At 35.2% G+C, this 27,669-nt stretch overlaps 2 protein-coding genes across 2 annotated transcripts; both read left to right on the forward strand.

Annotated features, from left to right (window-relative positions):
- Positions 1–9,547: 9,547 nt before the first annotated feature.
- Positions 9,548–14,177, forward strand: LOC121971758 (proline-rich receptor-like protein kinase PERK9). The gene is made up of 8 exons (XM_042523174.1): positions 9,548–10,979; positions 11,110–11,523; positions 11,650–11,736; positions 11,836–11,906; positions 11,982–12,058; positions 12,140–12,287; positions 13,537–13,698; positions 13,884–14,177. The coding sequence occupies exons 1-8, from the start codon at positions 10,292–10,294 to the stop codon at positions 14,055–14,057; spliced, it is 1,821 nt and encodes a 606-aa protein (XP_042379108.1). The 5' UTR covers positions 9,548–10,291; the 3' UTR covers positions 14,058–14,177.
- A 2,678-nt stretch (positions 14,178–16,855) lies between these two features.
- Positions 16,856–27,427, forward strand: LOC121971759. Its single transcript, XM_042523175.1, has 9 exons — positions 16,856–17,200; positions 20,608–20,764; positions 20,956–21,056; positions 22,163–22,288; positions 22,432–22,552; positions 22,651–22,735; positions 25,636–25,749; positions 25,823–25,862; positions 27,028–27,427. The coding sequence occupies exons 1-9, from the start codon at positions 17,027–17,029 to the stop codon at positions 27,178–27,180; spliced, it is 1,071 nt and encodes a 356-aa protein (XP_042379109.1). The 5' UTR covers positions 16,856–17,026; the 3' UTR covers positions 27,181–27,427.
- Positions 27,428–27,669: the final 242 nt, after the last annotated feature.

The raw sequence follows: 27,669 nt of genomic DNA on the forward strand, positions 1-27,669 counted from the left end.
CAACCCGAAGGGTTCGTAGCTCCAAGAAATGAGAAAAAGGTGTGTCGACTTGTTAAGTCGTTATACGGACTTAAGCAAGCGCCTAAACAATGGCACGAAAAATTTGACAAAGTAATGCTGTCAAACGAATTCAGAATAAATGAATGTGACAAATGCATTTATGTCAAAGACACACCCAGAGGCTATATAATCGTCTGTCTGTACGTAGACGACATGCTAATAATGGGCAGTAATCATGATGTAATCATGACTACAAAGAAAATGTTGACAAAAAATTTCGATATGAAAGATATGGGTCAAGCAGATATTATATTGGGAATTAAAATTCTCAGGACATCAGAGGGGATAGTTCTAACACAATCCCATTATGTAGAATCAGTATTGAAAAGATTCAATGCGTACGATCTTTCTACTGTAAAAACACCTATGGATCTAAGTCAACACTTAGCGAAAAACCATGGTGAGACCATATCGCAGTTGGAATACTCTCGGATAATAGGCAGTTTGATGTATCTTACAAACTGCACACGTCCGGATATTGCTTGTACGGTCAACAAGCTGAGTCGTTTCACCAGTAATCCAAACGACGCCCATTGGAAGGCATTGATGCGAGTTCTTAGATATTTGAAATATACTATGAACTATGGATTACATTATGGAAAATATCCCGCTGTGTTGGAGGGATATTGTGATGCTAATTGGATATCAGATACAAAAGACTCCAAATCCACTAGTGGATACGTATTCACGATCGGTGGGGGAGCAGTATCTTGGAAATCCACTAAGCAGACATGCATTGCTCGGTCAACTATGGAATCCGAGTTTATAGCACTAGACAAAGCAGCTGAGGAAGCTGAATGGCTGCGGAACTTCTTGGAAGATATTCCGAGCTGGGAAAAACCTGTACCTGCCGTACTGATCCACTGTGATAGTCAATCGGCGATTGGATGGCACAGAGTAGTATGTATAATGGGAAGTCAAGACATATACGTCGTAGACATAATACCATTAGGCAGTTGATCTCGAATGGAGTGATTGCAATCGACTATGTTAAGTCCAAAGATAATTTGGCAGATCCTCTTACGAAAGGGTTGAGTCGAGATCAAGTATACTGCTCATCAAGAGGAATGTGATTAAAAAATCTACAACTGAAAACGACTGAAGTGGAAAACCCAACCTTGTTGACTGGAGATCCCAAGATCTTGGTTCAATGGGACAACAAAGTTTCAGAAGTTGTGGTTCAGCACAGGAGATAGTTTATCTCTATCCCAATCCTAGGATGAATTTGTGCTGTCCTACCTCATGTAGTGAGGTTAAGCTTATGCTTTTAGTGACTTCTATACCTTATAAGGTGGAGTATGGTAGGATACTCTTGATAGAAGTGTCACCTATGTGAGTGTGAAGACAGGCCGCTTCAATGAAACACTCATGAATCCAAGATGGTGTCCATGGCCAAAACGGAACCAACCGTGAGAACCTAAAGTATGTGAGATAGGTCTCTGTGTGGGTGTTATTGTCTTAGTATACACAAACAGCTGAGCAGTTCAAGACATCACGTTCACTGCGCAGCCTAGTATACTCGATAGCATTCCACTACGGAAGGTTCAAAGCCACAAGCTACCTCTCCCGATGCAGTGACTTATCGATTGGACTCTTGTAAAGTGTCAGCATGCATACACGCATTACATTAATTTCCATTCATGTGGGGGATTGTTGGATATTGGGGCCTAAATGGACCAATACGATTTTGAGGAGGAAAAATCGGAAGCCATCAATTGTTGAAAGTCGTAATTGACTTCAAAATTGAAATCTACGTTTCGCGTAGATAGATTTAGACTATTAATTTGCTCAAAACCGATTAAAGGTGAATGAGAAATTAATGTTCAAAGTCGGCCCAAAATAACGTTGGTTATTCATTAAGGAAATGCAAGGGAGAATAGTCCCACATCGGAAATTTCCGATGTGCATTCCTTACTTATTAATGATGTTGAGTTATTGGAGTTAACTCAGAAAAGTATCAGGCACTCTCTGCTCAGGGGCGAGCAGGTGCTCGCACCTGTGAGCCCGCCACGTGCGCAATGGGCGCTTTGGGCGCTTTGGGCGCTTTGTAGGCGCACTTTGCACTTCGCATCGTCGCGAGGAGCATTGAGGAGCTTAAATTTATGCTCCAGGTGACATTGCAGTGCCTACATGGCACTCGGGTGACGTGTCAGGCTAGTACCTGACATGGCAGTGCCTATGTGGCATCCTCGTGGGCAAAGGGAGATGACTGGACAGTTGGTTGGGCGAACGGATGGCAGCCGTTGATCAACGTTGATCAAAGAAGTATGGTGGATCGCTTGTGATGCGATCTAGAGCGTTGGATCACAATGAGTCACGATCTGACGGCTTGGGATGAGACATGATCTGAAGCATCGGATCAATGGATCCAGATCCGATGGCTGATAGATCTGAGGGTCACAACTCTTAGATCTGATGGATGAGATTAAAGGGGCTATGTGAAGGGTTATAACTCTTCAGTCCGGACGGCCCAGATTAATCCACCCAAAGGTCACACCCCTCCCTAAAGCCTCTTCCTTCTGTATAAATAGAACCCTCCAGATTGGAATTAAATCACTAAACTTAATCTTCTCTTCCTCAAGTATTCACTCACTCATCTTGTGCATTCAAGAGTCCAAGAAGCCTACGAGAAGGTTCGCTGGTCTCGGAAGTCGGAGTGCTACGATTCCGAGACGATTGTCGTCGTTGTATCTTGGGAACGAATTGCAACAATCCGTTAAGCACCGTAGCGGAGCAATATCGTTTACGGAGATAGTGTCGAACACTAGCCTCGACGATCAGTTTGCATACTCCGGAATTTACCGGAAACAACAGGTTTGAAGTGCTTTTGGGATAAAATACACAAGTAGCCCTTAGCGTATGTTTCAGGTGGTACATTATTCATTTATTTTGGTAAAAGATTATTCACTCATCTTCAGTATCCCTGTCAATCTATTCCAAAGATGATTCTCAAAAATGTAAATTATTGAGGTATGGTCGTTTAGTTCATCATTCATCTCTCATTTGTATCTTTCATTTGTATGATGTCCTCGTACTCTTAAAATTTAACTGGTTGAATAGAATCAGTAGTGGATTCAGGAATTCAAGTATAGAGGGATGATCATGATCTAAACTGAGTCGGCTAATTTTTACGTTGAAAAATGGACTATATCCTCCATCTTTGCCTGTAAATTCCCATAATACTAGGGGTTTCATCGCTAAATGAATCGAATATTTATGAACAAGTTTGATGTTCTACTTAGTAAGTGTTTGGTTATATTAGTTCAATCCATACAAAATCAATTAAATGAACAACTCATTAAACTAAACGGACAAGGTTGAACACGTATGTGTTCGGTTCATTAATATTCGTGAACAACATTCATCAATAATATGTATAAATCATATTCATCAATAAAATTCAAATCAACATGCTAAATAAACAAATAAATTTATATAATCAAGTTTCATAATCAATCAAATAGGCTTAAAATATAAAAATTTTAAATAGTTAAATAAATTTAAATTAAGAATTTGATAACAATTAAATCTAAATAAATTAAGTTCTTAAAAATATATATAATCAAACTAAATTTGAACACTTATTTTAACGATTTGATTTATTTTATGTTCGATTTTCTTATTAAATAATATCATCAAATTTGGCTACTTTATAGTATTGAATCAGTTCATCTTTTTTGTTTATATGGTCATATCGTGCATGAGGGTTTGAGTGGGGTTCCATGACACACTTGAACAGAATGTTTGACCGTTTCATGTGGAAAAATTGCGAGTTGGTGGCTCACCCAATCAACAAGTGTGGAAATGGTCAAGAAACTCTGTTTTTTTTCCTTCCAATATTCATATTCAAATAGGGGGAAAATATAAAATGTCTAATCTGTCCTCTTACCTAACATGAATTCGTGGTGCGTTTCTTATGATTGAAGTATTAAAAAAAAAAAAAAAAACTTGACCTTTTCTTTTCACAATATTCTCTTTTTATTTTTATTTTCTCCATTTATCTTTCCCCTTTTGTTTTTTTTTTCCTGATATATCTAATTAATGTGAAAATACTGGTCAAAAGGCATGCGAGTTCATTCTCTTATGCAATAATTATCTTGATGAAGAAGAAGCTCGCAGAAAAGGCAATCAAATTCCTGGGGGAGTTGGTTGGAATGTCCCTTTTTTCTCTAGGAATAGAACAGGCTGGTTCCTTGACTTAAAGCCTAACAAAGACACTTTTTTCTGGGGCTTTTAGTTTTAACTTTTATGAAAAGGTTTTAGCTTTTAATTATTCTTGCATTACAGTTACAAAAGTGAGAGAATTTCCCAAGTGGACAGAGGAAGTTCTCGTAGTGGTGGTCTAGCCGACTGGTGATCCATCCAATTGACTTCAGTCAATTGGTCCAATGATATATATATATAGCACCTCAACATCACGAGTTGTTTAAATATCATGGGTATATGTAGGGCCGGCCCTGACTTTTGGGGGCCCTTAGGGGAAAAGAGAAAATTGACCTATTAGGAAAAAAATTTACTAACGTACAATTTAAATATAATTTAATAGAAAAATTTGAAAATCAATATATTTCATTTTAAAATATGATAAACTCCATACAAAATTTATTTATCAAGATTTTTCAAAAAATATAATACCATATAAAATATGTTTTCTAAGTTTCTCCAAAAAAATATAATACCTACAAATAAAAAAAATAAGTATGAAATAATCATTGAGAAAAATCTATATCTTCTAGCATTTTGAGAATCAAAATCATCAATAAGGTTTTCAAAATCAAGTTTTTCTAACACCTCATTTTCGATACATAAAATTGTCAAGCCATTTACATTCAAATCATTATCATCATTTTCTCTCAATTCTTCCTACTTATTCGTTGCGTGATTATGATCATCATTTTCTCTCAATTCTTCCCCCTCATTGATTGCATGATTATTTAATTATTCTTGATTACTCGATTGCTGCTCATTTGTTACATGATCATTTAGTTCTTCTTGTAATTCATCAACTAAATTTTTATTGAAGAGCTAGTTTTAAAAAACTTACGAAGAACACTTTTGTGAGTTTTAATAATTTGTTCTACTCTTTTTCTTTTGTTTCGGGTTTGTAATGATTTTTAAATCTTTTCTACTAGGTAATTTATTATCTTCATGCATAAAGATAATAAATTCGGTCGTTTTGGTCGGACTCTATTATGGATTTCTGACTACATTCTCCATAGCGCCCTCTTATCTCTTCCTTCTTCGAGCTCGGGCTATGGAAGGAGGAATCGAGGAGGTGCAATTTAGATATTTCCACCCTGTCGAAGTAAGGAACCATGGCATATATGTTTGGAAGAGATTCCATTTTGAGAGATTGAAAAGAGCACTATCTCGTTGAAAGGTTCTATACATCTGTTGTACAGATTATGTATTAATATACTATAACTATACAATACTGACTTTTCACGAGTTATTGCATTTATCCGAGTGATCCACAAACGACGAAAATCCCTCTTTTGCCTACCTTAATGAAATCACCATTTTAGAAAATGATGCGGAAATAAGTACTGACATTGATCCGCAAGAAGCTCAACAAGCTCTTGAAATAGCTGAAGCTAATTTGAGTGGAGCTGAGGGTAAGAGACAAGCAATTGAAGCGAATCTAGTTCTTTTCTAACTCCAAGATTGATATTTTTTTAAAAACATGTTTGTATTACAAATTTCAAGTGTAAAAATAAAACATACAAAATCAGCAACAAAGCTAACAATGAAACAAACACAAACAGTAAAAATAATAGTCAAAGACCAATAAAGTCTAATTTGTGCTTGAAGCAATCGATATAACTTATTCATCATTAAAATTGGAATGATTTATTTAAACTCTTTCAAATATGTAAGAAAAATTATAAAATATTGACTGCAATACAATATTAAAAATCAATATTGAATATTGACAATAAGAAAAGATATAGATAAGTAGGTAACTTAGGTTGTAAGTTTATATATTGATGAATGATGACATTGATGAAATTAAAATTAATAAACTTTTCTAATTTAATTAGAAGAGATTTAAAGGAGAAGAAAGGAGAAAATTAGTGTTCAAGATTCATTCTTTACTCTTTAAAGTCGTATGACTTCTATAAATGGATCGTTTGCCTTCTTTTTTTTTTCTTTCTTTTCTTTTTTAGATTTTTCTTAAAATTTAATAGAAAATATTTTTTTGGGACCTTTATTAAAACAATTCAACAATATATATATATTTTTTGACTTTTATTAAAATAATCCAATCAAATATATATTTTTTTAGATTTTTATTAAAACAATCTAAGTATATATAATATAAATCCCCTTGACATGCCTCAGGGTCGGGCCTGGGCATATGAAATACTTTGCATGAGTTTTAAACTCTCGTTGCATGTGAGTCCATCCTACCTTTTACTATCGCTCCGTGCCTAGGGGCAAAAATGACACAATCCATGATCAAACTATCTGGCCCAAGGCCTGTGGAAAGGTTGTAAATCATAATACCGAGAGATTTTCTAGGTGGGAGGAATTTATTCCTTAAGAGAATTAACCTAGGGAATTCAAACCTTACTTTTGTAATGTAATTCTACTACCTGAGTGCCAACTCGGCCATTATGGTCAAAAAAACGGTGATAACCCTCGTCTGAGATCCTCTAAAGCCTCCCAAGCATATTGGAAAGGAGAAAATCATGGGGCCTAACATGGAGTAAATCCCACGATTCAAGTCGGAGACCTATTATGACAATCACTTATCTAAGTACCAACTCGACTATGCCCGTGGGGACACACCCATAGGGGCCACGATCAAACTATTAGTTGTAGCAAAAGATGAAAACCCTTACCCTGAGGTCTCTCTAAGATTAACCTAGGTGATATGGAAGGAAGATCTATTATATGCGATCTATTAGTTGCATGATTAAACTAGATCTATTATATGCGATCTATTAGTTGCATGATTAAACTATTAGTTGTAGTAAAATATGAGATACTCCATCCCTAAGTTATACGGAGGAAAATAAATTATAAAATTAATTTATAACTTACCACTAAATTAATTAGGGATGAGAGAGGATTTTTTTTCCGCGTCATCGGCCCATAATGATCAAGCTATTAGTGAACCAGAGTAAGCTAATGGAAGCAATCAATCAACCTTAAATGGACAGTCTCTCTTGTGGTTCTAATCAACCCAAATGAGTTGACTCGACTTTTCTCCCCTTCTTGATTTGAGGGTGAATTATTGGCATGTTTTATATTTTTTTTATGATTAATTTTTTTAATGGGAGAAAATAAAATATAGAATTGATATGCATAAATAAATCATTTAAATGCGCTGGTTACATGCTTATCACCACGATGAATTATTTTTTTTATCAAAATTGTTTGTCTAGTTGTTTTGACTATCACACACAAATTAAATTAAGTCGAACAAGATTAATTAGCGACTTAATTATTAATTTGGATCGAATAGAAGAATTAGGCGGTGCATTTGACTAAGACAATCCACTTATTATTTGACTTGATCATCTTATCATTTGACTAAGACTCTCACCAACTGAGCTAGTTGACACATTCCTAATCGTTATAAATGAATCTATAAATATTTCTACAAGCATCTCCTCCAAATTAATGATTAGTACTAATTGTTCTGGCATAAGCATCCTTTTAATTGGGTGATATAATAAGTAATAGTAAAGTTAATAATAATAGTTGCAACAAAATGATTTCATAATGTAAATAGATAGAAAATGTTTATAAAAAAATGGAGTCTAAATGTCTAATGAACAATAATGGAGGAAAGGAAGCATGATTCTATTAATAGTGTAGAATCATGAAATCTCTCATTCTCTTCTTGCTTTTTAATGTCACTTAGATTGAATAATGGAGGGGCACGATTCACTTTTCCCTCTATCAAGGGCGCATTACATTTAAATAACGATGATTTGAATTTCATTTAAAAAGACATTATTTATTATTCGTGATGTTAGATTAGTCGTCAAGGTTAATTTGTGCTTTCTTATTTATCCTCATTATTAATGGTAATTTTTTGTAGAGTGAAATCAGTCACCATCAAAATTAGTCGGAATGTAAGAATTATATCAAAATTATATATAAAAAAAATTGGAAAAGCGTGAGGGATAGATAAGAGGATTAAAAGTTGAATTTCATGGGATGATTTTGATGGTCAAAATAATTTTGAGTGTTATAAGAGTAGAAGATAGTCCACTTTCACATATTTCGGATGCTGTTAATTAAAATGATATATATATATATATATATATATATATATATATATATATAAAAGCATTTGATAAATATTAGGGAGTTGCCTTGAGTTGTTTTTGTCGAAATTTGAAAGTTTTAATTGAATTTTTATTTTTTTTTCACAAAATAATGTAATTTTAAACTTAAATATATTCAATGTATATTTTTTGTCAGAATTTAAGCTATGAACATAAATCTAGCTGTATTATGTCATTTTGAAAGGAACAAAGAGGAGACTAAGTGATCCGAATGGTTATAAAAGATTGATTGTTCTAAAATAAGATTATATATCATTTGTGATGTTAGATTAATCGTCAAGATTAATCTATGCTTTCTAATTTATTCTAATTATTAATGATAAATTTTTATAGAATGAGATCATCGTCAAAGTTAGTTGGAATGTAAGAATTGAATACCAAAATTATATATAAAAAATTTAGAAAAGCATGAGGGATAAATAAGAGGAGTAAAGTTTGAATTTCATGGGATAATTTTGATGATCAAAATAATTTTGAGTGTTATAAAAGTAGAAGATTGTCTACTTTTACATATTTCGGATGCTGTTAATTATAACTATAAATTAGTGCTATTTTAAACTTAGAGATATATAAGCATTTTATAAATATTAAGGAGATGTTTTTAATTGTTTTCGTCAAAATTTGAAAGTTTTAATTGAATTTGTATTTTTTTTTCACAAATTTATGTCATTTTAAATTTAAATATATTCAGTGTGACATTTTTTTTTGTCAGAATTTAAGCTATGAATATAAATTTAATGACATCCGAACTATATCATCTTGAAAAGAACAAAGAGAGGACCAAGTGATCCGAATGACTATAAAAGATGGTTGTTCTAGATAAAATATTTTTTTGATTTATTTATCAATATTTTATCATCCATAATATTAGATTGGGATTAATATCATTTTTCTTTAAAAGTTTTAAAGAGATTAAAGACATTATAATTTGAATAACGAATATTTGGAAGGTTGTTATCTATCTAACGCGCAAAAAGCAATAAAAGATCTGCCTTTAAATTGTAAATAAAATAAATATTTTAGACGTGGATTTTTAAATGCGTATAAATTATATTTTTAATTTACGCGAACTCAGATGAAGTCCGGAATTATTAAAAAAAATTGTGGAAAAATATTAAAAATGGAAAGGAAAAGAAATTGTCTACGCATATAAAATGCTTCGTCTTGGTTTACAGCTAGAAGTAGCTCATAATGCGGCTTCGGGAACTACCACTGCCAGTACAATCTGCGTCTCCCAGTTCTTCACCCCCAAATCCAAGCTCATGTATTGAAATTACGCCAAGTCGTCGTCCTCACGTTCTCCACCTTCCGATTCAGCGTTGCCAGGACGGGTCGGAAAGGTTATTAGGGTACTCGTCTCCAGTATTTCTCGTTCCTGTTCTTCCGCCGCGGCTTATTCTTCTTCCGCCAGGCTGCGGCCTTGCAGCGGCAGTGTTCTCGCATTGTGAGATTGAGCTCTGTGCTGATCCGTAATCTGGTACGCCTCCGTGCTTGGAGATACGTCTTTCATTGAAGGTTGAATCTTGATGAGTTTCTAGGGCAAAAGCTTGAATCTTTGTGGGATAATCTGTCCCATTAATCTGGTATCGTCCAGAAATGGTCGGATTTTTCTTCCGGGTTGTTGGTTGTGCCAATGGACGTTCACTTTTTAGGGCGGAAATCAGGTTTCTGAAAGGACAGGAATTTTAAGTGCTCATAATTAGTGGAATCATTTGACAGTCCTCCAAAATCTGTGTCTTTTCAATTGGTTTGGAGGACTGCATTGGTGTAGCAGTTCATCGATTGTGGTTCGTGGAGATGTGAAGGAATTCTATCTTGGATTTAGAGAGTTCTCGGCGATTGAAGCCCGGGAAATGGTGGCTCTGTGATGCAGGTGATCTTGCGAGCTTTCTTGAAGGAGTCTGGTGGCTGCGAGGGCTATCCAGTGGATGCAAAAGATGGAATTTTTCTACTACACATCGCCGCCACCGCCGCCACGAGATGCCCTCTCATCACCACCATCTCTTCGAAGTGGGTATCACAGCCCCCCTTTGCCGGCTCCTTCTTCCAGAGCGGATCCACCTTCATCCCCTCTCCTCTCACCACCGTCTCCAGCTTCATCCCCACCAGCTTCTCAACTACCGAGTGCTCCACTTGAAGGCCATTCTTCACCACCATGTACCTCTGTGCCAACACCTCTTCCACCAGCAATTGCTGTTCCGCCAACACTGCAGCCTTTGCCAGCTCCACCAGCTTTTTTTCCTCCTATCACACCAATCTATTACCGGTCGCCACCACCGCCATCCCTTGTTCCACCACCACCTCCTCCTCCTCCTAGTTCTTCACCACCACCTCCTCCTGTTCCATATAATACCAATCCTCCCCCGCATGTTCGAAGCCCACCATCACAGCCTCATCCTCCATCTAGACACAAAGTGTCTCCCCCACCTTTGAACAATGGCTCCACAATGGGTACTACTGCAAGTGTTGCTACATTCGCTGTTGTTGCAGGTATTGTGATGCTTAGTTTTGTCGGAGCGGCTGTGTGGCTTGTGAAAAAGCGTAAGAAGCCACTCCAACCTATCAGTCACGGCGGAGATATCGCTGCGGCACCATCAGTGTCTACACTTATATCAGGTAAGGTATATTTCCCATATCTTATTGATTCATGAATCAGCAAGCTTAAGTAAAGATGTGTTATGCAAATCTAAAATTAGATTCTCTCAACTCCTAAATCTAGTAACCTAACTTTGTCTTCTCTCTTTAGAGATATACCCTCATGTGAGATCTCCACAATATCCTCCTGTAAGGCATGGCTCTGAAGGAAGTTCTGGAATCCCTTTCTCACAATCCGAGTCGGGGTTAGGACATACAAAATTATGGTTTACGTTGGACGAGCTATCAATGATTACGGATAACTTCTCACCTCAGAACCTTTTAGGTGAAGGTGGATCTGGTTGTGTATATAAAGGATACTTAATGGATGGAAGAGAAGTGGCTGTGAAGAAGCTTAAAGTTAGTGGGGCACAAGGAGAGCGCCATTTCAGAGCTGAAGTTGGAACTATCAGTCGTGCACACCATCGCCATTTGGTTTCTCTTGTAGGATACTGTGTATCAGAGAATCAGAGATTGCTCGTCTATGATTATGTGCCCAATAGAACTCTTTATTACCATCTCCATGGTGAGTAATGATTTTTATTCTTTTTTTTCTCGGGACCAAGTTAATTCACACAGGTCTTCAAAGTCTACCATCAAATTGTATTTAGTGATGCATGTATTCCTATCCTATCTGACATTGTTTTTGCAGGAAAAGGAAGAGCAGTAATGCAATGGACCAAGAGGGTTAAGGTCGCTGTTGGGACAGCTCGTGGAATAGCATACCTTCATGAGGATTGTAATTTCTATTTTCTTTCTTGTTCCACTCGGCGTTGTTGACTTGAAATAAATCATACACTAAATCAGAAATTTTTGTCAATTTTATTTCTTGTATCAGGTAATCCTCGGATAATTCACAGAGATATCAAGTCCTCAAACATTTTATTAGATTACAACTTTGAGGCTAAGGTTGCCATACATCTTGTTTGGTGCACTGAAACTGCCAGAACTTTGAATTGCAACTGATTTATTCTGATTTATTAGGTTTCTGATTTCGGGCTTGCAAGGTCAGCCATGGATGGAAACTCACACGTGTCCACACGTGTAATGGGAACTTTTGGGTAGAAGACGACATGAAATTTTGATATTATTCAATGAGGCTGGCTATCTTTCGTAAAACTTACTATACATTGCCTTTGCAGATACTTGGCTCCGGAGTATGCAACTAGTGGAAAGTTAACTGCTAAGTCTGATGTATATTCATTTGGGGTGGTTCTTTTGGAACTTATTACAGGACGGAAGCCTGTTGATTTGTCTCAACCTTTGGGAGACGAGTGTCTTGCTGAATGGGTAGGCTCTCTAACAACAATCTGGACTGATTTCTCTAGTGTCATTAACTGCATTGCATGTTGAATTAAGGAGATAAACATAATGTGTTTATTGCAATAAAAATACACCCTTTTTGAGTCAGTTTGTTTGCATAAAGTTTATAGGTTGTGATCTAGATGATGGTAAAAGAATTGATTGTCAAGCTGTATGAGGTAGGATTCCGTAAACTTGCTCATAAGTAGTAGATTATGTCACATTTCCCTTTCTTTTTCCTTTGTACTTTACATGCTGAAAAAATTAGGTGGAAACTCCCATTGCCTTCTGAAAATCCTTCCTCCGTTCTAGGCTTCCAGTAGCTCTTCTATTTCTTCGCATTCTGTGCATCTCATTGAGCTTGCCGTTTCATTATGTCATTGTCCTTGTTCCTTTGATTAGCTCGGATCGTTCACACTAAGCACATGCGAAAAGCAGTGAGTTTATATGTTAGTGGCCCTAGCTGTTTATTCCATATTTACCTCATATTTCTAGAACAGAATAACCGAGACTTTCCCTGCCAACTTCGCCTAAGCATTAGCGAATCTAGGTTCAGTAACCCAAGTAAGCATTGGATCAGGACTTTCAAGTTTCATCCGCGGTCTTTTGCAGAACACATTCAGATTCTACTTGTTTTGGTTGCAAAGACTTTTATCCTCAATTTCCTTCCCTAGCCTTTGTGCTAAACGCAGTTCGATCGATATGTATTATCTGAGTAAATCTCAAAGCCTTGATACTCAGCTCGTGTATTTGCTTTGTGGGTTGTGATTCTCCTCTTCAAATCTCACTAGTTATCATATTGACAAAATTCTGAGATCTCTTGGTTTAGAAAGGTTTATAAGCATGAAAAGTTATTGGTTTAGAGTACTGGGCTTCAAGGAACCATTAGATGAAGGTTTTGTGATCGTGTTTTTCAAAGAGATGTATCTAAAATAAGCCCAGAGATGCACGAATCATCAAACGATCATGTACTACATTGGATGAATAGTTAATGTCACTGTAATCAAACAGTAATCATGAACGCCAGGCACATCTTTATGATCGCAACAAGACTCACCCACCCTTATCGTGAAGTGGGATTATTTGGTTGAACATTCTATGGACATACGAACTTGTGCAATAATATTTTTCCTGTTTTTAAGCTTAAGAATCGCGTTGCTGAAATGCTAGCTGTGATTTGGAAAGATTCATTAGAAATTTATTAAGAGATGGAAATTGTGACTGCTATCTCATCTAGGCTCGACCGTTGCTAATCCAAGCTCTTGAAAATGGAGATTTTAGACGCCTACCAGATCCAAGGCTCAACGGGAACTATGACTACGACGAGATGCTTCAGATCATTGAGGTAGCAGCTGCTTGCATTCGGCATTCTTCTACCATGAGGCCTCGGATGAGTCAGGTAAAATCGAAGCACTACATTCTACAGCCAAGTGATCTACTTCATTCAGTTAATCTTCAAAGTTAAATAGTGTCTTTTCTATTCTTTTTTGCTTATATCGAAAGGTCGAAAAAAGGTTAATTATTTTCTCATTCTTCTGTCTTATCTTTAGCCGAAGACTTGATCATTGCTCATGGTTTGTTCAGGTGGTGAGAGCTCTCGATAACTTGACTGATCTAGACATAAACAATGGTGTGCCACCAGGCCACAGTGAAAGCTTTGATTCACCAAAATCTGAAGAAATCAGAATGTTTCAGAGAATGGGATTTGGCAGCGAAGAAGAAGAAGAAGACTACAGCGAGCATACTCGAACAAGGTAAAACCAATCGAGGTGAATCGTACGGTACACATTTTTTCCCCCAGTCATTTTCTATACATTAAATTCTTGTTGTAATTACTTCCACAATAATGTGATTCAGATAGTGAAAATGATCTCACTATATTTTCTCCCCCAGTCATTTTCTATACATCTGTTAAATTCTTGTGTAATTACTTCCACAATGTGACAGCTTTGAATAAAATCCAAATTTAAGAGCCAAATCTGTGTTGCATAATCACATGAAATTTGGTTTTATATAATCTTTGTAAAAAAACAAACCGCAAATTTTCTAGAGAACGGAAACAGCATGTTTTTTTTTAAAAAAAAAATTATTTTATGTTTGTAAGATGTAAATACAAAAATAAATTAAATGTAGCAATGTAATTAAGTAGAAAACTGACCAGAGTATGGACTGAAAAGGATAAAATAGGACAATATCAGGTTTTACGGTGGATTTTCGGTTGTGAAGGTTGGTTGTTGGATAGAGGAGATTGAGAAAATGAAAAATGAGAAGATATTTATAATAAAATTTTTGATATTTTTTATAATGTAAGGATTCTTTATAATTTATATTATATAAAAAAAGGATAAACCATGGAGCTAAATCTTCCCTTTAAAATTGGTAAATATCTTGAACCGCATTGTTCCTTTTTGAAAATGCCCAAAATAGAATATCACCCCACACGAAGAACTCGAAATGTCTCTCGGCGAACTAGCAACTCCTCCAAAATGATTTCAAGGTTCCCAAAAATCCAAAATAACTCCCATTTTATGAATTTTCTCTTACATATACAAAATATTCTTAGCCTTATAAAATTAATCTATTTTATTTTCATTTCTTAACTTAAAACTTTATGATTTTTTTTTAAAAATAAAGATGTCATTGAGGATGAGAACAAAATCTACATTGAAAAATATTTTTGGCTTAAATGCATTTTTTTTTGATGTTATAATGGACAAATATCATCTACAGTTCAAACTGTGAAGTAAAAGCAAGATGTATATCAGGTAAAAAATAAAAGAGCCTCTTGTTGCCTATTTTTTTTTTTAATTAAAAAAACATCACACCCCATCAATTCCTCTTAAAATAGCACATTATTATCTCTTGTGATGTGCACAGTGCATTAAATCCTAAAATGATCAGTCAATTGTATAAACATGTAAGCATGTATCATAAAAAAAAAAGGATTAATAAGGTTGGGTAACATCGAGTCTGGGGTGATCGGTTCGGTCTTATGAAAATTTTCTATCGACCACCAAGATAAATCGGAAAGAGTGGGTAATCCAGGAGCCTAACATCATGTAGTTGCGTGCCTCATTTGAAGGAAAAATTCCTGTAAATTCGTCATAGCTGGAACTCGAACTGTGGGTGTCTGGGTGACAACCTGGATTAGGGATGATAATTTCACACCAACCCAATAGAGGATCCGACATCCGAACCGAATGGAGGAGGGTATGGAGGAACTATCAATATCCGATACCCGACCCCGAATACCCGATTAAATAATATATATACATATATTAAAAAAAAAATTCTTTTTCCAAACTCAACTTACTATTTTTGTTGAAATTAGGAGGGGACTATATAAATGTTTAATCTATTTTTTAAAATATATATATAGTTTTTAATAGATTGTTAATTTTAATATTTTTTTTTGAATGATAATAGTGGGATAGAAAGAAAAAAAATTATAACTATAGAAGATATCCGATCATTTAATGGGTATGGGTATACCCATCAGAGATCCTATATCTGATGAGTATGGGGACGGAGAATATAGGATCCGACCCGAACCCGATCCATTGTTATCCCTAACCTGGATGCCCTGCCGCTGCACCATAGCCCCGAGGCTACAAAAAAATGATTAACCAGGTTGGGTAACATCGAGCCTAGGATGACCGGTCTGACCCCACAGAAGTTTCCCCCCAGTCACCGGGGTAAATCGAGAAGCGCTCACAGCGGGCAACCGAGCCCAGTATCCTTTAGTTGCATATCCCATTTGAAGGAAAAATTCCTATAAATTCGTCATAGTTGGGAGCCGCGGGTGCCTGAGTGACAATCTGGATACACTACCACTGCACCATAGTCCCGGGGGAAAAAAATAATTAACCAGGTTAGGTAACGTCGAGTCTGGAGTGACTGGCACGACCCTACATAAGTTTTCCACCAGCCAACAGGATAAATCGAAAAGCACTCATAACGAACAACCTAAGAACCCAATATCCTTGAATTACATTCCCATTTAAAAGAAATATTTTATAAAGAAAAATAATTTCGTAAACATGTATTATAGCAGCTACATATTTTATAATTATTATTAGAGTTATAACAGATATAATCTCATAATTATAATTATAACAATTATTATTATTTCATAATTATTATAATATAAATGTTATTAAATAAAATAAGTTTAGTTGTAATAACTATCTGCTATAACATAAATATTAGCATTATAATAGTTATGATTTAAATCTTATTGAATAAGCCAGTCCATCCATGCAATTTAAAATTAGCGGTACAACATGATAATCGATCCATCAATAAGTCAAAATTAGTCCAACAGTACACATATGACATCTAATTTTATCGGGTTTGCGGGTTAGGATAAGTTCTGATTAAAAAAATAAAAAGGAGGTGTCCTTTGAATGATTTTAATATAAAGAAGGTGATATTAATGATAAGATTTTCCAAATTTAAAGAATATTTTCATGGCAACCCTTCCTGCCTTTAAAAGCCGTGCTTGGTTGGACCGGACCGGACTGATTAGGCAGCATCTGATCTGATCTGATCTCGCCGGTCTCTCGTTAGATTGGCCGACCATCGCTACAAAAAGTAAAGCTCACAGCGCATGCTCGATCGCTTTATCGATCATCCGTCCGCTCGCTTATCGCCCTCCGCGAAGTCCTCCCTCGCGGACAAGAGGGCGACGAAGAAGAGGGCTCGGATCTGCTGGCAGGTGGGCGACTATGGGAGAGGAGCAAGATCCGCAGCGGCTGAAGAGGATCGCGGCGTCGTCGTACGACTACGAGGGGGATCCCCGATGGGCGGAGTACTGGTCCAATATCTTGATTCCGCCTCACATGGCCTCTCGATCCGACGTCGTTGACCACTTCAAGCGCAAGTTCTATCAGCGTTTCATCGTGCGTCTCACCTATCTCTTGCTCCCTTACTGTTTCCCTTTTTTTTTCCCCCTTAGTCTTTGGCCTGTCGTCGCCTCCTAATTCTCGGCTCCTGATGTCTAACGTGTGCTGTAGTTTGGTTCTTTTTATGATCTGATTGGTTTGAATGCTCGGAGAAATGGATTATGGAGTTGACATATTAGTGTTTGAATTCTTTACTGTTTTGTTTTCTTTGTGCAAACTATGCGCTTCAACTTGTTCGCGTTCGATATTGACATATGGTCTCTTTTATGATTTCTCGATTTTGCCCAAATTTGGTCCTTTTTAATGTCATCTCATTGTTTTTGGTTGTCAAGACAAAATTTCGTATATGAGCATGATTTTGTTGTATCTTTACTTTATTTTGATTGAACTTTGCGTTTTAATTTTGATGTGGTTTTGGTGAACATTTAGATTATTTTTCTCGGGTAAAGTTTGCAGCTGAAATTCATTTCAAGAGGTAGGAAATCACTAGAGCACTTATCTGGTGTCATAACTAAAAAGATGGTTCAAGACGACTGCAACAAAAAATTTCAACCGCATTTCTATTGAGACTGTTTCGTTCAAATACTAACCTGTTTTTAAACATCATGAGTTCCATCTGTTTCTAGTTGCCTTCCTTTGCCCTTGTGCATATACCAATTTCGTCTCTTGACAAAGTTTTGGTTCCCCATCAAATGAGAGAGCAAAGATGGTGGAAGATTTGTGTTATATTTGGATAAGAAGTGATGATTCATTGCCAGTTTTGTAAACAGAGCAAAGTGCATGTATTACTCTTTAGTTTAATCTCACATTATATACACTGTGGGCCAATGGAGGGAGGGTATTTATAAGCTTACGTTAGTAGACTACTGTAAACTTGATCTTAAATATTGTAACCTAATGGTTCAACCGAACAAGTTACTAAGCCAACTTTCTTGAGAAAATGGTTCAACCGAAGATTGCTTTCTCATTCTTGAATTAACTTTATCCAATATGTTTATTGACCACAATTTCTCTATTCTTCAATAGCCGAGCAAAAATATTAAAATAAATTAAATGGCATTTAAGCTAGCCTCTATAATTCTGTATGAGAATTCCCTTTCAAAACTATCAGAAGTCTTTTCTTGTCCATTTTATCTTTTTTCCATCTTCTTCTTTCTCAGAACTTATGTGAAGCAGCTTATATGCCTCATATATCCATCCAGTGTAGATTTCCCTTTCAAAAAAGTGCGCTTAGATTGGGAAGGAGACTATTCGTGATTTCCTTACTCTTTGTTCTAGACTTTGGGTTGATAATGCTGCTTTTGAGACTGATTCAACCAAAGTCTCTGATTTCCAATGCCCTGTATCTTTATAATGTAGGTTCTGTTGATACCATGATTTTTTAATTTCCCCCTTGGAACAAATATGTCAAATGAAATTAATTTTGTCATACAATATCCCTACGACAAGTAGAGCTTCATTGGGTGTATTCAATCTCCCTAAATTAAAAATGGCTTAGTTATCTTTTTCCAAAATGAAGGCCAATTATGAGTTATGGAAGAGTTGCACCGGCTTATCCAATTGAACTGCTGGGGAGAGGACGAGAGGTGGTGCTTAAGATGTTAGACTGATGAGTTCAGCTAGACTATGAGCCACATCCTCAGGATGAAAAAAAAACCGTTGAAGTTCTAATGGTTATTATGAGATGAATAGTACACTTTTACCCTCCAATATCTTTCCTTTAATGCTATTTTTAAATGCATTGCGTATAGAATTTTCAGAAGAAAAAAAAATCAATTTGCTTCTCATAAAACTCCTTTCACCTCTAATTATATATTTAATCACCATAATTATTCTCAGAAACCTTCAGTCGCGTAGTGCTTCACATGTTTTTTCTTCTTGATGTTTGTTGAATTGAATGTATAAATCTGTTTAACTTTTAAAATGATTTTGAACATATTCTATTGGATATCAAGTTCTTTTCTGTTAATGCGATGCTTTTTTACCTATCTAGGAGGAACCTCTATCTGAAGTTGAGCTTCAGCTTAGGAATATGAAATTGTTCATTGATTGTATTTGGAATTTCTTTTTTGTGCAATATCTCAGAGCAAGAATGTGGGTTGGAGCTATAAATGGTTGCTCCATTATTATGATTGGTGAATTATGGTTCAAATCACGAAAATAGACTCTTTGTTATGCAAAGGGATGGCTGGGACTTTAACCTTGTCTAGACCTTAAATTCCAGAAGTATCATGCATTTAGGTCTTTATAATAATTACATATCTGCTTTCTATTCAAATAGAATACCTTGTTGACTCATCTCTCATGATGCATTGTTGATGCTTTTTGGAGATCAGAGATTTTGGATAAGAGAGATACTATGATTGTCAGCCTACCTACCATATTGTGACAGAATTCACTTGATTTGATTCAAACTGCGGTAAACCAGTATCTAAATAAATGGTACCTTTTAATATTTAGTATCCTTCCTTGTTTGACACACCTAGACATTTGGAAGTAAAGAATGGCGCAGAACAGTCATACATCATTCACTTGGTGCTTGCATTAATTGCTCCCTTTTGTTGGCCTCCCAAAGCTAATTTAGATGCATGTGTGTCTTTGAGCAAGTTTTTAGGTTTACACTTTCTTTCATATTACTTTTTTACTTTGATGGAGTTGAGAGGAAAATTATTGCTGTATTATTACTCGTGTAGTGGAACTACAACTCATTGTTTCATTGCAAGAAGACCTATTCTTTAAGACTAGAGATAAGAATTAGATTAGGTAAATATGAGGCTAGATAATTTAAGACTGAGTTTAATTTGACCTATTCTTTCAAACAGCCACCATCTCGGTTATAATTTGTCAAACGCTAACCACAAGTGATGCCAGTTGTAATACATTACTTCATTGATTTCTATCCTTGACCTATATAATTGTCAAAGTTAGTTGGTTGTCTAAGTTTGCTAAAGTAAGGTTGAATATTGTTACAAACATATATTCTTAATTTGTTTGCTTAATCATCAAATTTCTCTCATAAAATTCCACGATAGTAACTTCAAGAATCTGGTCTAGTTAAGATATTTACTTATTACCTTGGTTCGATTATTTTTTATTTTCCTCATATCTTTACTAATGATACTAGATTTTTTTACAATCTTATGGTTTTCCCTCTTAAGTTTTTCAATACAAAAAGAACTAATGGATTTTTTTGTTTTCTAAATTGAAGCATTTTTCATTTAAATGATACATGTCTCCATTTTTTAAAATAATTTTGAATTTTTGTAGTATTGTTTGTTGTTCTTTGTCTATTGCCTTGCTTTTGGATGCTTTTAGTTCCTTCAAGTTGTTAGTAATGCTGAAGGATTCCAAAGAAGGCAATCCAAGTATGCATATGAGTTTTGATAATTTATCAAACCTTCTAGGATCCTGAGCTTGTTGTGGAGGCAATGGCTTCAACTAGTTCTTCTCAGTCAGCAAAAACATCAGAGAGACCTTCAGCACAAACAACAGAGTCATCAAGAGCATCAGAAAGACACTCCTCCCAGTCAAGTGCTCGAAATGTGAGGCCACAAAATCCAGGTGGGTTTGAATCCAAAAACCTTTTCATTGCTTATTCTTAGGAATATGCTCCAACACAGACTATATATTTGACAGATGCTTATAATGCATCCTTTAAGAGAGGGAAAGAACCTTTAAAACTCAATTTGTTTTTTTTTATTGGTAAATGTGTGAATGTATATTATGAGTTAAAACTCAATTTGTTGTCATAGGTTCTAGTGGTGGAACTACTGGAACAGCTGCATCAACAGGCAGGAATGCTAACTCATTGAGGCTAGATCAACGATCTATTCATTTTTCTCTCAATGCTTGGGTATAGAGTAACTCCTCTCCTTATGTATTAGTTAATCTTCTTGTAATATTTGATTGACAAAAATTGGTAAGCATCTTTCTGGTTTTTCATGTTGTCTTACGGGTCTCCTTGATCATTTAATTTCAGGCTTCATAGTATCATATCATTCCAAGTGGAAAATGATGTTCAATTGAATCAATGTCAAATTAATGAAATAGATTTTTGGGAAACAAGCCAATCTATCATTGGATAAATACAGCTAATTTGAGTCCTGTGGCTCTAGTGATGGCAAATATTTCATACTTGTCCAAGATAATGCCATTGCTGATAATTTATACATAAATTAATATACTGAATCTTACATGAAATCTTCATCAAATGTTTTCATTAAAATAGTCTTTTCTGATCTAGGTCACCATGCCAATTGGGAAACGAAATTAGTGGTGGAACATTCCATTCTCTTTTTCCATAAAATGAGTTACATCTACTATCTGACATTTCACATTCGTTGAGCTAAGCAATCAATATGATAAAAATTACATATATCATATCTAAATAATACATATAATGCAAAAAACATAACATAGAATACTGCACGTTAATTAATGGACACAGTTAATGTAAAAGTAGACTTATATGTTAACCTACATAGTACATAGTACATAATACATATATATTATGTTTCTTGTTTCATTATTTGGTAAAATTGTTTGATCAAATCGTTTATTATTTTGGACATGGCTGTTAAAGCATTTAGTGTGCATTTGTATACATCCATAAGCAAATGCAATGTGGTTCTTTACTAAATAATGTTTGCAGTTGCATAAGTGGTTTATGTGGAGGCTTTTTAAAACAATGCACAAAGATTTCATGTTTATCATAAGTTAGCATCCATCTAATTATGTCAAAATACATATGGCCCTGAAGGCTATTTGTTTGAGTCTTGGGTCCTTTAGGTCTTGGCTTAAACACTAGCTCCTCTTCTTCTTTTGCATAAACCTTTTTTTAAAGCAAAATTGTGCTTCTCTATTTTAGTGTGATTATTCTTTCAGACTTTCTATGCTTTAACTCACATGCTATATGATCCTTCTCGATTTCCATAAATTGATGGATCATATTTATACCAGGTTTTAGTGGTTGCTGTGCTTGGAATGCTTCCAGTTGTACCAAGAAATCTTTCAAACAAAGCATATCGTTTGTCTTTGCTTGGTACTGCATGCTCCTCAGTTTATTCACTCTACACTCTCTATGGGGTAAGGTTTAATTAATAGTCATTCATGATTTAAAACTGCGACTAGATTTAGTTTGTTTTCTTGGTGGATCATGGTAGTTTGCATTTTACAGGTACATGCTATATGCTCTCTTTTTTTTAACTTATTATATATATTTTTTACAGAAACCAAGGGCATGGAATCTTCCTGCTATCCAAGCATGGTTTCAGACTTTGATTGGAGCAAAAGATTTTGTCCATTTAATATATTGTGTTACACTTGTTACATCTCAACTACACTTTAAATGTGAGTTATTCTGCAAATTCTCATTGAACTTCTAAATCCGTGCTATCACATCATCTTGGCATATTATTGATTATTTCTGATGCTAATTTACTGAACAGTTGCTCTCATCCCTGTATTTTGTTGGTCACTTGAACTCGTGGCAAAATTCCTCAGACGTAACTTTGCACGTTCTTCTTTATACAGGTAAGCAAAATTCAAGTTTGACTACATTTTAAATTCTATTGAAATCAAGAATAGTTTTATGTTCTTAAATGATCTACCAAAATTCATGTGTGCTAGAGGTAGCGATTTGGTTCATGGGCAGACTTTTTTGAGGATTCAATTCTCTGACCGATATTAACATAATTTAATGGACTGATGAATTTGGGCTGATCTATAATCATTCCAACAGTTAGCGAATTTCAATCCAAAGAAGGTGCGGTGAAAGTGATATTGAGTAATGACAGAAGAGAATGGCTTGACACAGTCATTGATCATTCATTGGCAGTTGCCAGAGGCTATGCTATTGAGTGTTGTGTTGCTTAGACAATTTTCCATGCGTTAATTTTACTACACACCCTGAAGTTTAGGGTGTTTTGGATTGGCCTGAAGTTCCAGATAAACAATGTTACCCTTATAATTTGTTAGTGTTAATAAAATCATGAAGTGAAGGCTAACGTATATATAAATTTTGCATGATGGAAGTGTTTTAAATATATCAGTAAACCAAGATCCAGTGTCTATTAAATAATAATACTGTGGAAGTATGAATATATCCAGATGTTGTAGCAATAAGCATCTTATTGAACATAAATTTGTTTAGAATAACTTATTGCTGAATAAACAACACTGCAACACTCACCCCTTATGGCTTGTTAATACAGTTTCTGTATTAATGTAAGATATATGCATGCTGAATGTTTGATCTCCATACATATAAACACGACACTACCTAGCATTTGTGTGAAAAACCTATTGAACACTCCATATATCTAACAATAATCATAAGGTAGTGGCGGGTGTTGAAGGTAAACATGACTCAAATGGTTATTAGAGAAGCATGTGTTGAAGCTGAACATGAATCAAATAACTATTAGAGAAGCACCTTCAATTAAGAGGTAGAGATCACTCTACATCCAATCAACTCCACTTATAGTCCCTTAATTGCCCCCATGGGCTAGCATAGTTGGTACTTGCATGTGGTGTTGCTGTAATAGGTCATGGGTCGATTCTATGCATGTGTAAAAATGCATCGTGGGTCACCTGACCCCATGCAAAGGGCTATTGTGCTAGGCGAAGCTCCCGTGATTTACCTCCCTTCCAGATCGCATAGGGCAGTCTTGAAAGGGGCCCCCGGGTGAGGGTTACCACCTTTTTGCTGTAACTCCACTTATAGTCAGATACAATAATGTTCTCAGGTGCCATTAATGATAGTATTGAAGCAAATTAATACTAAGGGCCTACTCGTTTGGACATTGAAGGCTGGATGGATGGACCTATATATACGTTCAATAGATTCATTTTTAAGGATGAACCATTAGTTGAAGGATAAAGATATTGATTTATCCTTCATCTTTTGCCTGGCCAAATGAGGTGGAACAGAGAAATGATGGATTATTAAAAAAAATATTTTTCCTATTTATTATACCTTCTAGCCTTCTTAATTAACCTAATAACCTTTTATTTTCCAGTTCCCAGATGCAGGCTTGGATGAGGCATGATTTTTTTAAAATTGGCAAGCCAACTTGAGTGTGTGTATGATTTCTGAGAATAAGAAATAATTTTAATGACAATGACTGCTAAATTCCTCAAATATTTTCAATACGTTATTGCATGCATACTTTAGCATTCAATTCTATAATAGTAGTGTTCCCAGTCAATGTTAATTGGGTGGGTCAAAGTTAAACCCCTTAGTCTCACTATCGTCCATTAATTGCATTTTCTTCCTAATCTTTCCAGTTATCATCCTGAACAAAAAACATGCCAGAATCAAGATCATTAAATAATTATATATGTGGATATATATGTGTGTGTGTATAATCTATAATATAAATAACTATCCTCATAACTAATCTGCTATAGATATTACTATATTAGATAATACAAATATAAATACAGGTTCATTGTTCCCTTATTCATTTTGTTTCAAATGTCGAATAGAGTTGGAGTTACAAGAGAGAATATAAGTTATGTTATTTTTTTTTTAATTTAGTTCTCTGTCCTTTAGACTTATCCTTCTACTTGAATAGGTGAAGAATGGATGGATGAATCACTTCTTCCATCGGTCAGTCTAAACAGACAGATAAAAGGAGAGAATAATCTCCATCGATCTATCCATTCAACCTCTCATCCCTCTCCATCTTTCGACTTATCGCTTCTTACAACTGAACAAACTTCTAAAGTCTGAAGGGAAAGGAATTAATCCCGAACAAACATCTTGATTTTTGTTATATTTGAGGACACAAATCAACTATGGAGTTCAAATAGAAGATCAAGACTCCCAAGTAAAGTGAGAGGGACAAGCTCCAAACTTCACAGACTCGAACAAACAAAAGTTGGCTTTCAACAATAATGAAAAGAACAATTACAACATCAAATCAAATAATCACTTGGGGAAATTGTGAAGGTGAATGGAACTATTCTGTTTAAATATGATATCCAGGAATTTTCTTATCTATTTAATGTTAAGGTTAGAGAAAAATGCCCAGTTTGCAGAATTCTTGAGATGAGAATGAAGTCCAGTTAATAACTTCAATTTCCACAGATGATGATAATGAATTGTTACTAATAACTGTAGTATGGATTTGATGACATTTCCACGGTCTCTTTTGCTGCTATATTATTTGAAAGCTTTCCCAATCTTTGGCTAATTTTTTACTGAGAGTTCTTATCTTTAATTTCTTATTTTGCTACAAAATCCAAACAATAATTTCATGTCTTTCAACACAGTGTTGTTTATGCTTTTATCAGATGGATTTGTATTGTTGATTTTGCCATCATTTTACTAATTTCTCTGTCATGCAAAAGCATGTTTATTGTTCTCGATGTTTTCTGGGAGCAAATTCCTTAAAAATTGAGGTAATGCTTTCACATTTCATGTACAGGAAATACTTGGAGGAACCTTGTGTGTGGGTAGAAGCAAATGGAACTACATTGACTATTCTAAGTTCAAATGCTGAGATTGGATTGGGCTTTCTTCTAATTTTATCTTTATTCTCGTTAGTCTATACTTCTTTCTGTTTTAATCATATCAAATTCTACCAATGGAGTTACTAATTTCACTTGATACAGGTGGCAACGGAATATAATCCAGACATTCATATATTGGCAGGTTAGTTATGTTGGCCACAAACATTCAGACATTAACATTATGTTTATAATAATAAAAAAAAATCAGCCTGTACTTGCATAGAGTTGAATGGAGTGTTTAGATCCATGGAGCCAACCACATATAGTTCGCATTAACAGATCCTTATTCCCAAACTATTAAGACCGCTACTAGAGCTTCTGGTCAAGGAATTTGTCTTTTGATAGCTGTCATTTTAGGATACCTCCTTATAGTGTCTCCTATATACAAAATGAGGTTAAAAGGATACAGATAAGCAAAGGTTTCGGTTTAATGATAATCAGCTGTTGTGTTCTAATGAAGCGACTATGAAATAGGCATATTAGATTTGGCACAAATCAGTTGTTTTTGTTAGCTATTCCCAGACCTGTCATTCTTTTAATTAATTAGGGTATGGCTGAGCAGTGATGCATTCTTTCCTTGAATCCCATTATAGCAAGCTAGGGATAAACTAAAAATTGATTCGACAGTCTATAAAAGTTCCTACCCTTAACTAAACCTATTAGACAAATGTCACTTGCAAAATATAATGTAGTTGAGATACGTCTGCCTATGGGCGCTTTAAGGATGAGAATGACTTTTTTAAAATAATGTGTGTGTGTGTTATAAAAACTGCAGTACAGTAACTTCTAATGCTACAAAATCAACAAGGGTATGACATTGTAGTAAGAATTGATATCATATCTCAGTTTATTATTATTTAAATTAAGTCAATATCAACAAATAATTAAAGACAATTCCACTTAAAGAATTTTGAATAAATATGTATTAAAAAGAGATGAGAAAATAATACCCTGCAATTGGTCAATAATTCAGCATTTTGATCTACTCATATTTGGACCTGCTGACACAGAAGTGGGGAATATCTGGATCCAAGTTCTGAGAGTTCTTGTATCATTTGGATATGGAAACTGAGGGCATGTCTGAAACCACATTTGATACATACAGCCATATGTAAAAGATATCTATGAGCCTGCCCTTGCTCCACTTTTATATAAACTGAACTGACAAATCTCATCCACTTTTTTTTGCTTCTTATGGAACTTCTCCAAATGGGCATTAGCCTCTAGATTTGTTCAAATTGCAAGGTGGCTAGTTAGACTTCTTTGTTGTCATTCTGTCACTAACTCTCTCTCTATTGCTGATGCAGTTGCTGAAGCTCATGTACCAGGTTCCTGCTACTTCTGGTTATCACCAAAGTGTGTGGGCCAGGATTGGTCGCACCGTGAATCCGTATATCTATCGCTATGCCCCTTTCTTAAACAGCCCCATATCTGCAGTTCAAAGATGGTGGTTTAGATAGAAGGAAAAAAACAAAGAGAGAGAGGAGAGAAAGAACCAGGAACTGAAGCTACTTTGGGATCCTGACAGTTTTTTTAAGGGGCAAATGTCATTTAATGCTAGGAAAATCACTTTTGGTTATGACATAGCTGCGTGTGGACAATTTATGTTAGAAAATATACTCATCTTAGTTTGAGCTTGTGGTGCTATATTCTGCTGTTATGTTATTTGTGGAAGAAAATTATTAATGCTGTCACAATTAACATGCATTCTAGTTCTGAGCACATTTACCGAACGGACCGCTTAACTTTTGTTTTTTTCCCCTTCTGAGCACATTTAACAAAGTCATAACACGATAGGACGTATTGGGTGTAGCGTGAGTAAAATATCAGTTAAACTAAAATAACGCACTCAATTTAGAAGTTTGGTTGGATTAATTTTAATTTTATTATTATTATTTAAAAATTTTAAATTATTTTGATTTATTAGGATTTGTTTTTAAAATTTTAAA

This window comes from Zingiber officinale, chromosome 4A (genome assembly GCF_018446385.1).
Source record: "Zingiber officinale cultivar Zhangliang chromosome 4A, Zo_v1.1, whole genome shotgun sequence".
Classification (NCBI taxonomy): Eukaryota; Viridiplantae; Streptophyta; class Magnoliopsida; order Zingiberales; family Zingiberaceae; genus Zingiber; species Zingiber officinale.

Excerpts from the sequence above, each read along its gene's own strand:
- LOC121971758 (XM_042523174.1), top strand. The coding sequence starts at position 10,292 with ATGCAAAAGATGGAATTTTTCTACTACACATCGCCGCCACCGCCGCCA. Across the intron at positions 10,980-11,109 it reads AGTGTCTACACTTATATCAG|AGATATACCCTCATGTGAGA; the intron begins GTAAGGTATATT and ends TTCTCTCTTTAG. Across the intron at positions 11,524-11,649 it reads TCTTTATTACCATCTCCATG|GAAAAGGAAGAGCAGTAATG; the intron begins GTGAGTAATGAT and ends TTGTTTTTGCAG.
- LOC121971759 (XM_042523175.1), top strand. The coding sequence starts at position 17,027 with ATGGGAGAGGAGCAAGATCCGCAGCGGCTGAAGAGGATCGCGGCGTCG. Across the intron at positions 22,736-25,635 it reads GCACGTTCTTCTTTATACAG|GAAATACTTGGAGGAACCTT; the intron begins GTAAGCAAAATT and ends TTTCATGTACAG. Across the intron at positions 25,750-25,822 it reads CTAATTTTATCTTTATTCTC|GTGGCAACGGAATATAATCC; the intron begins GTTAGTCTATAC and ends CACTTGATACAG.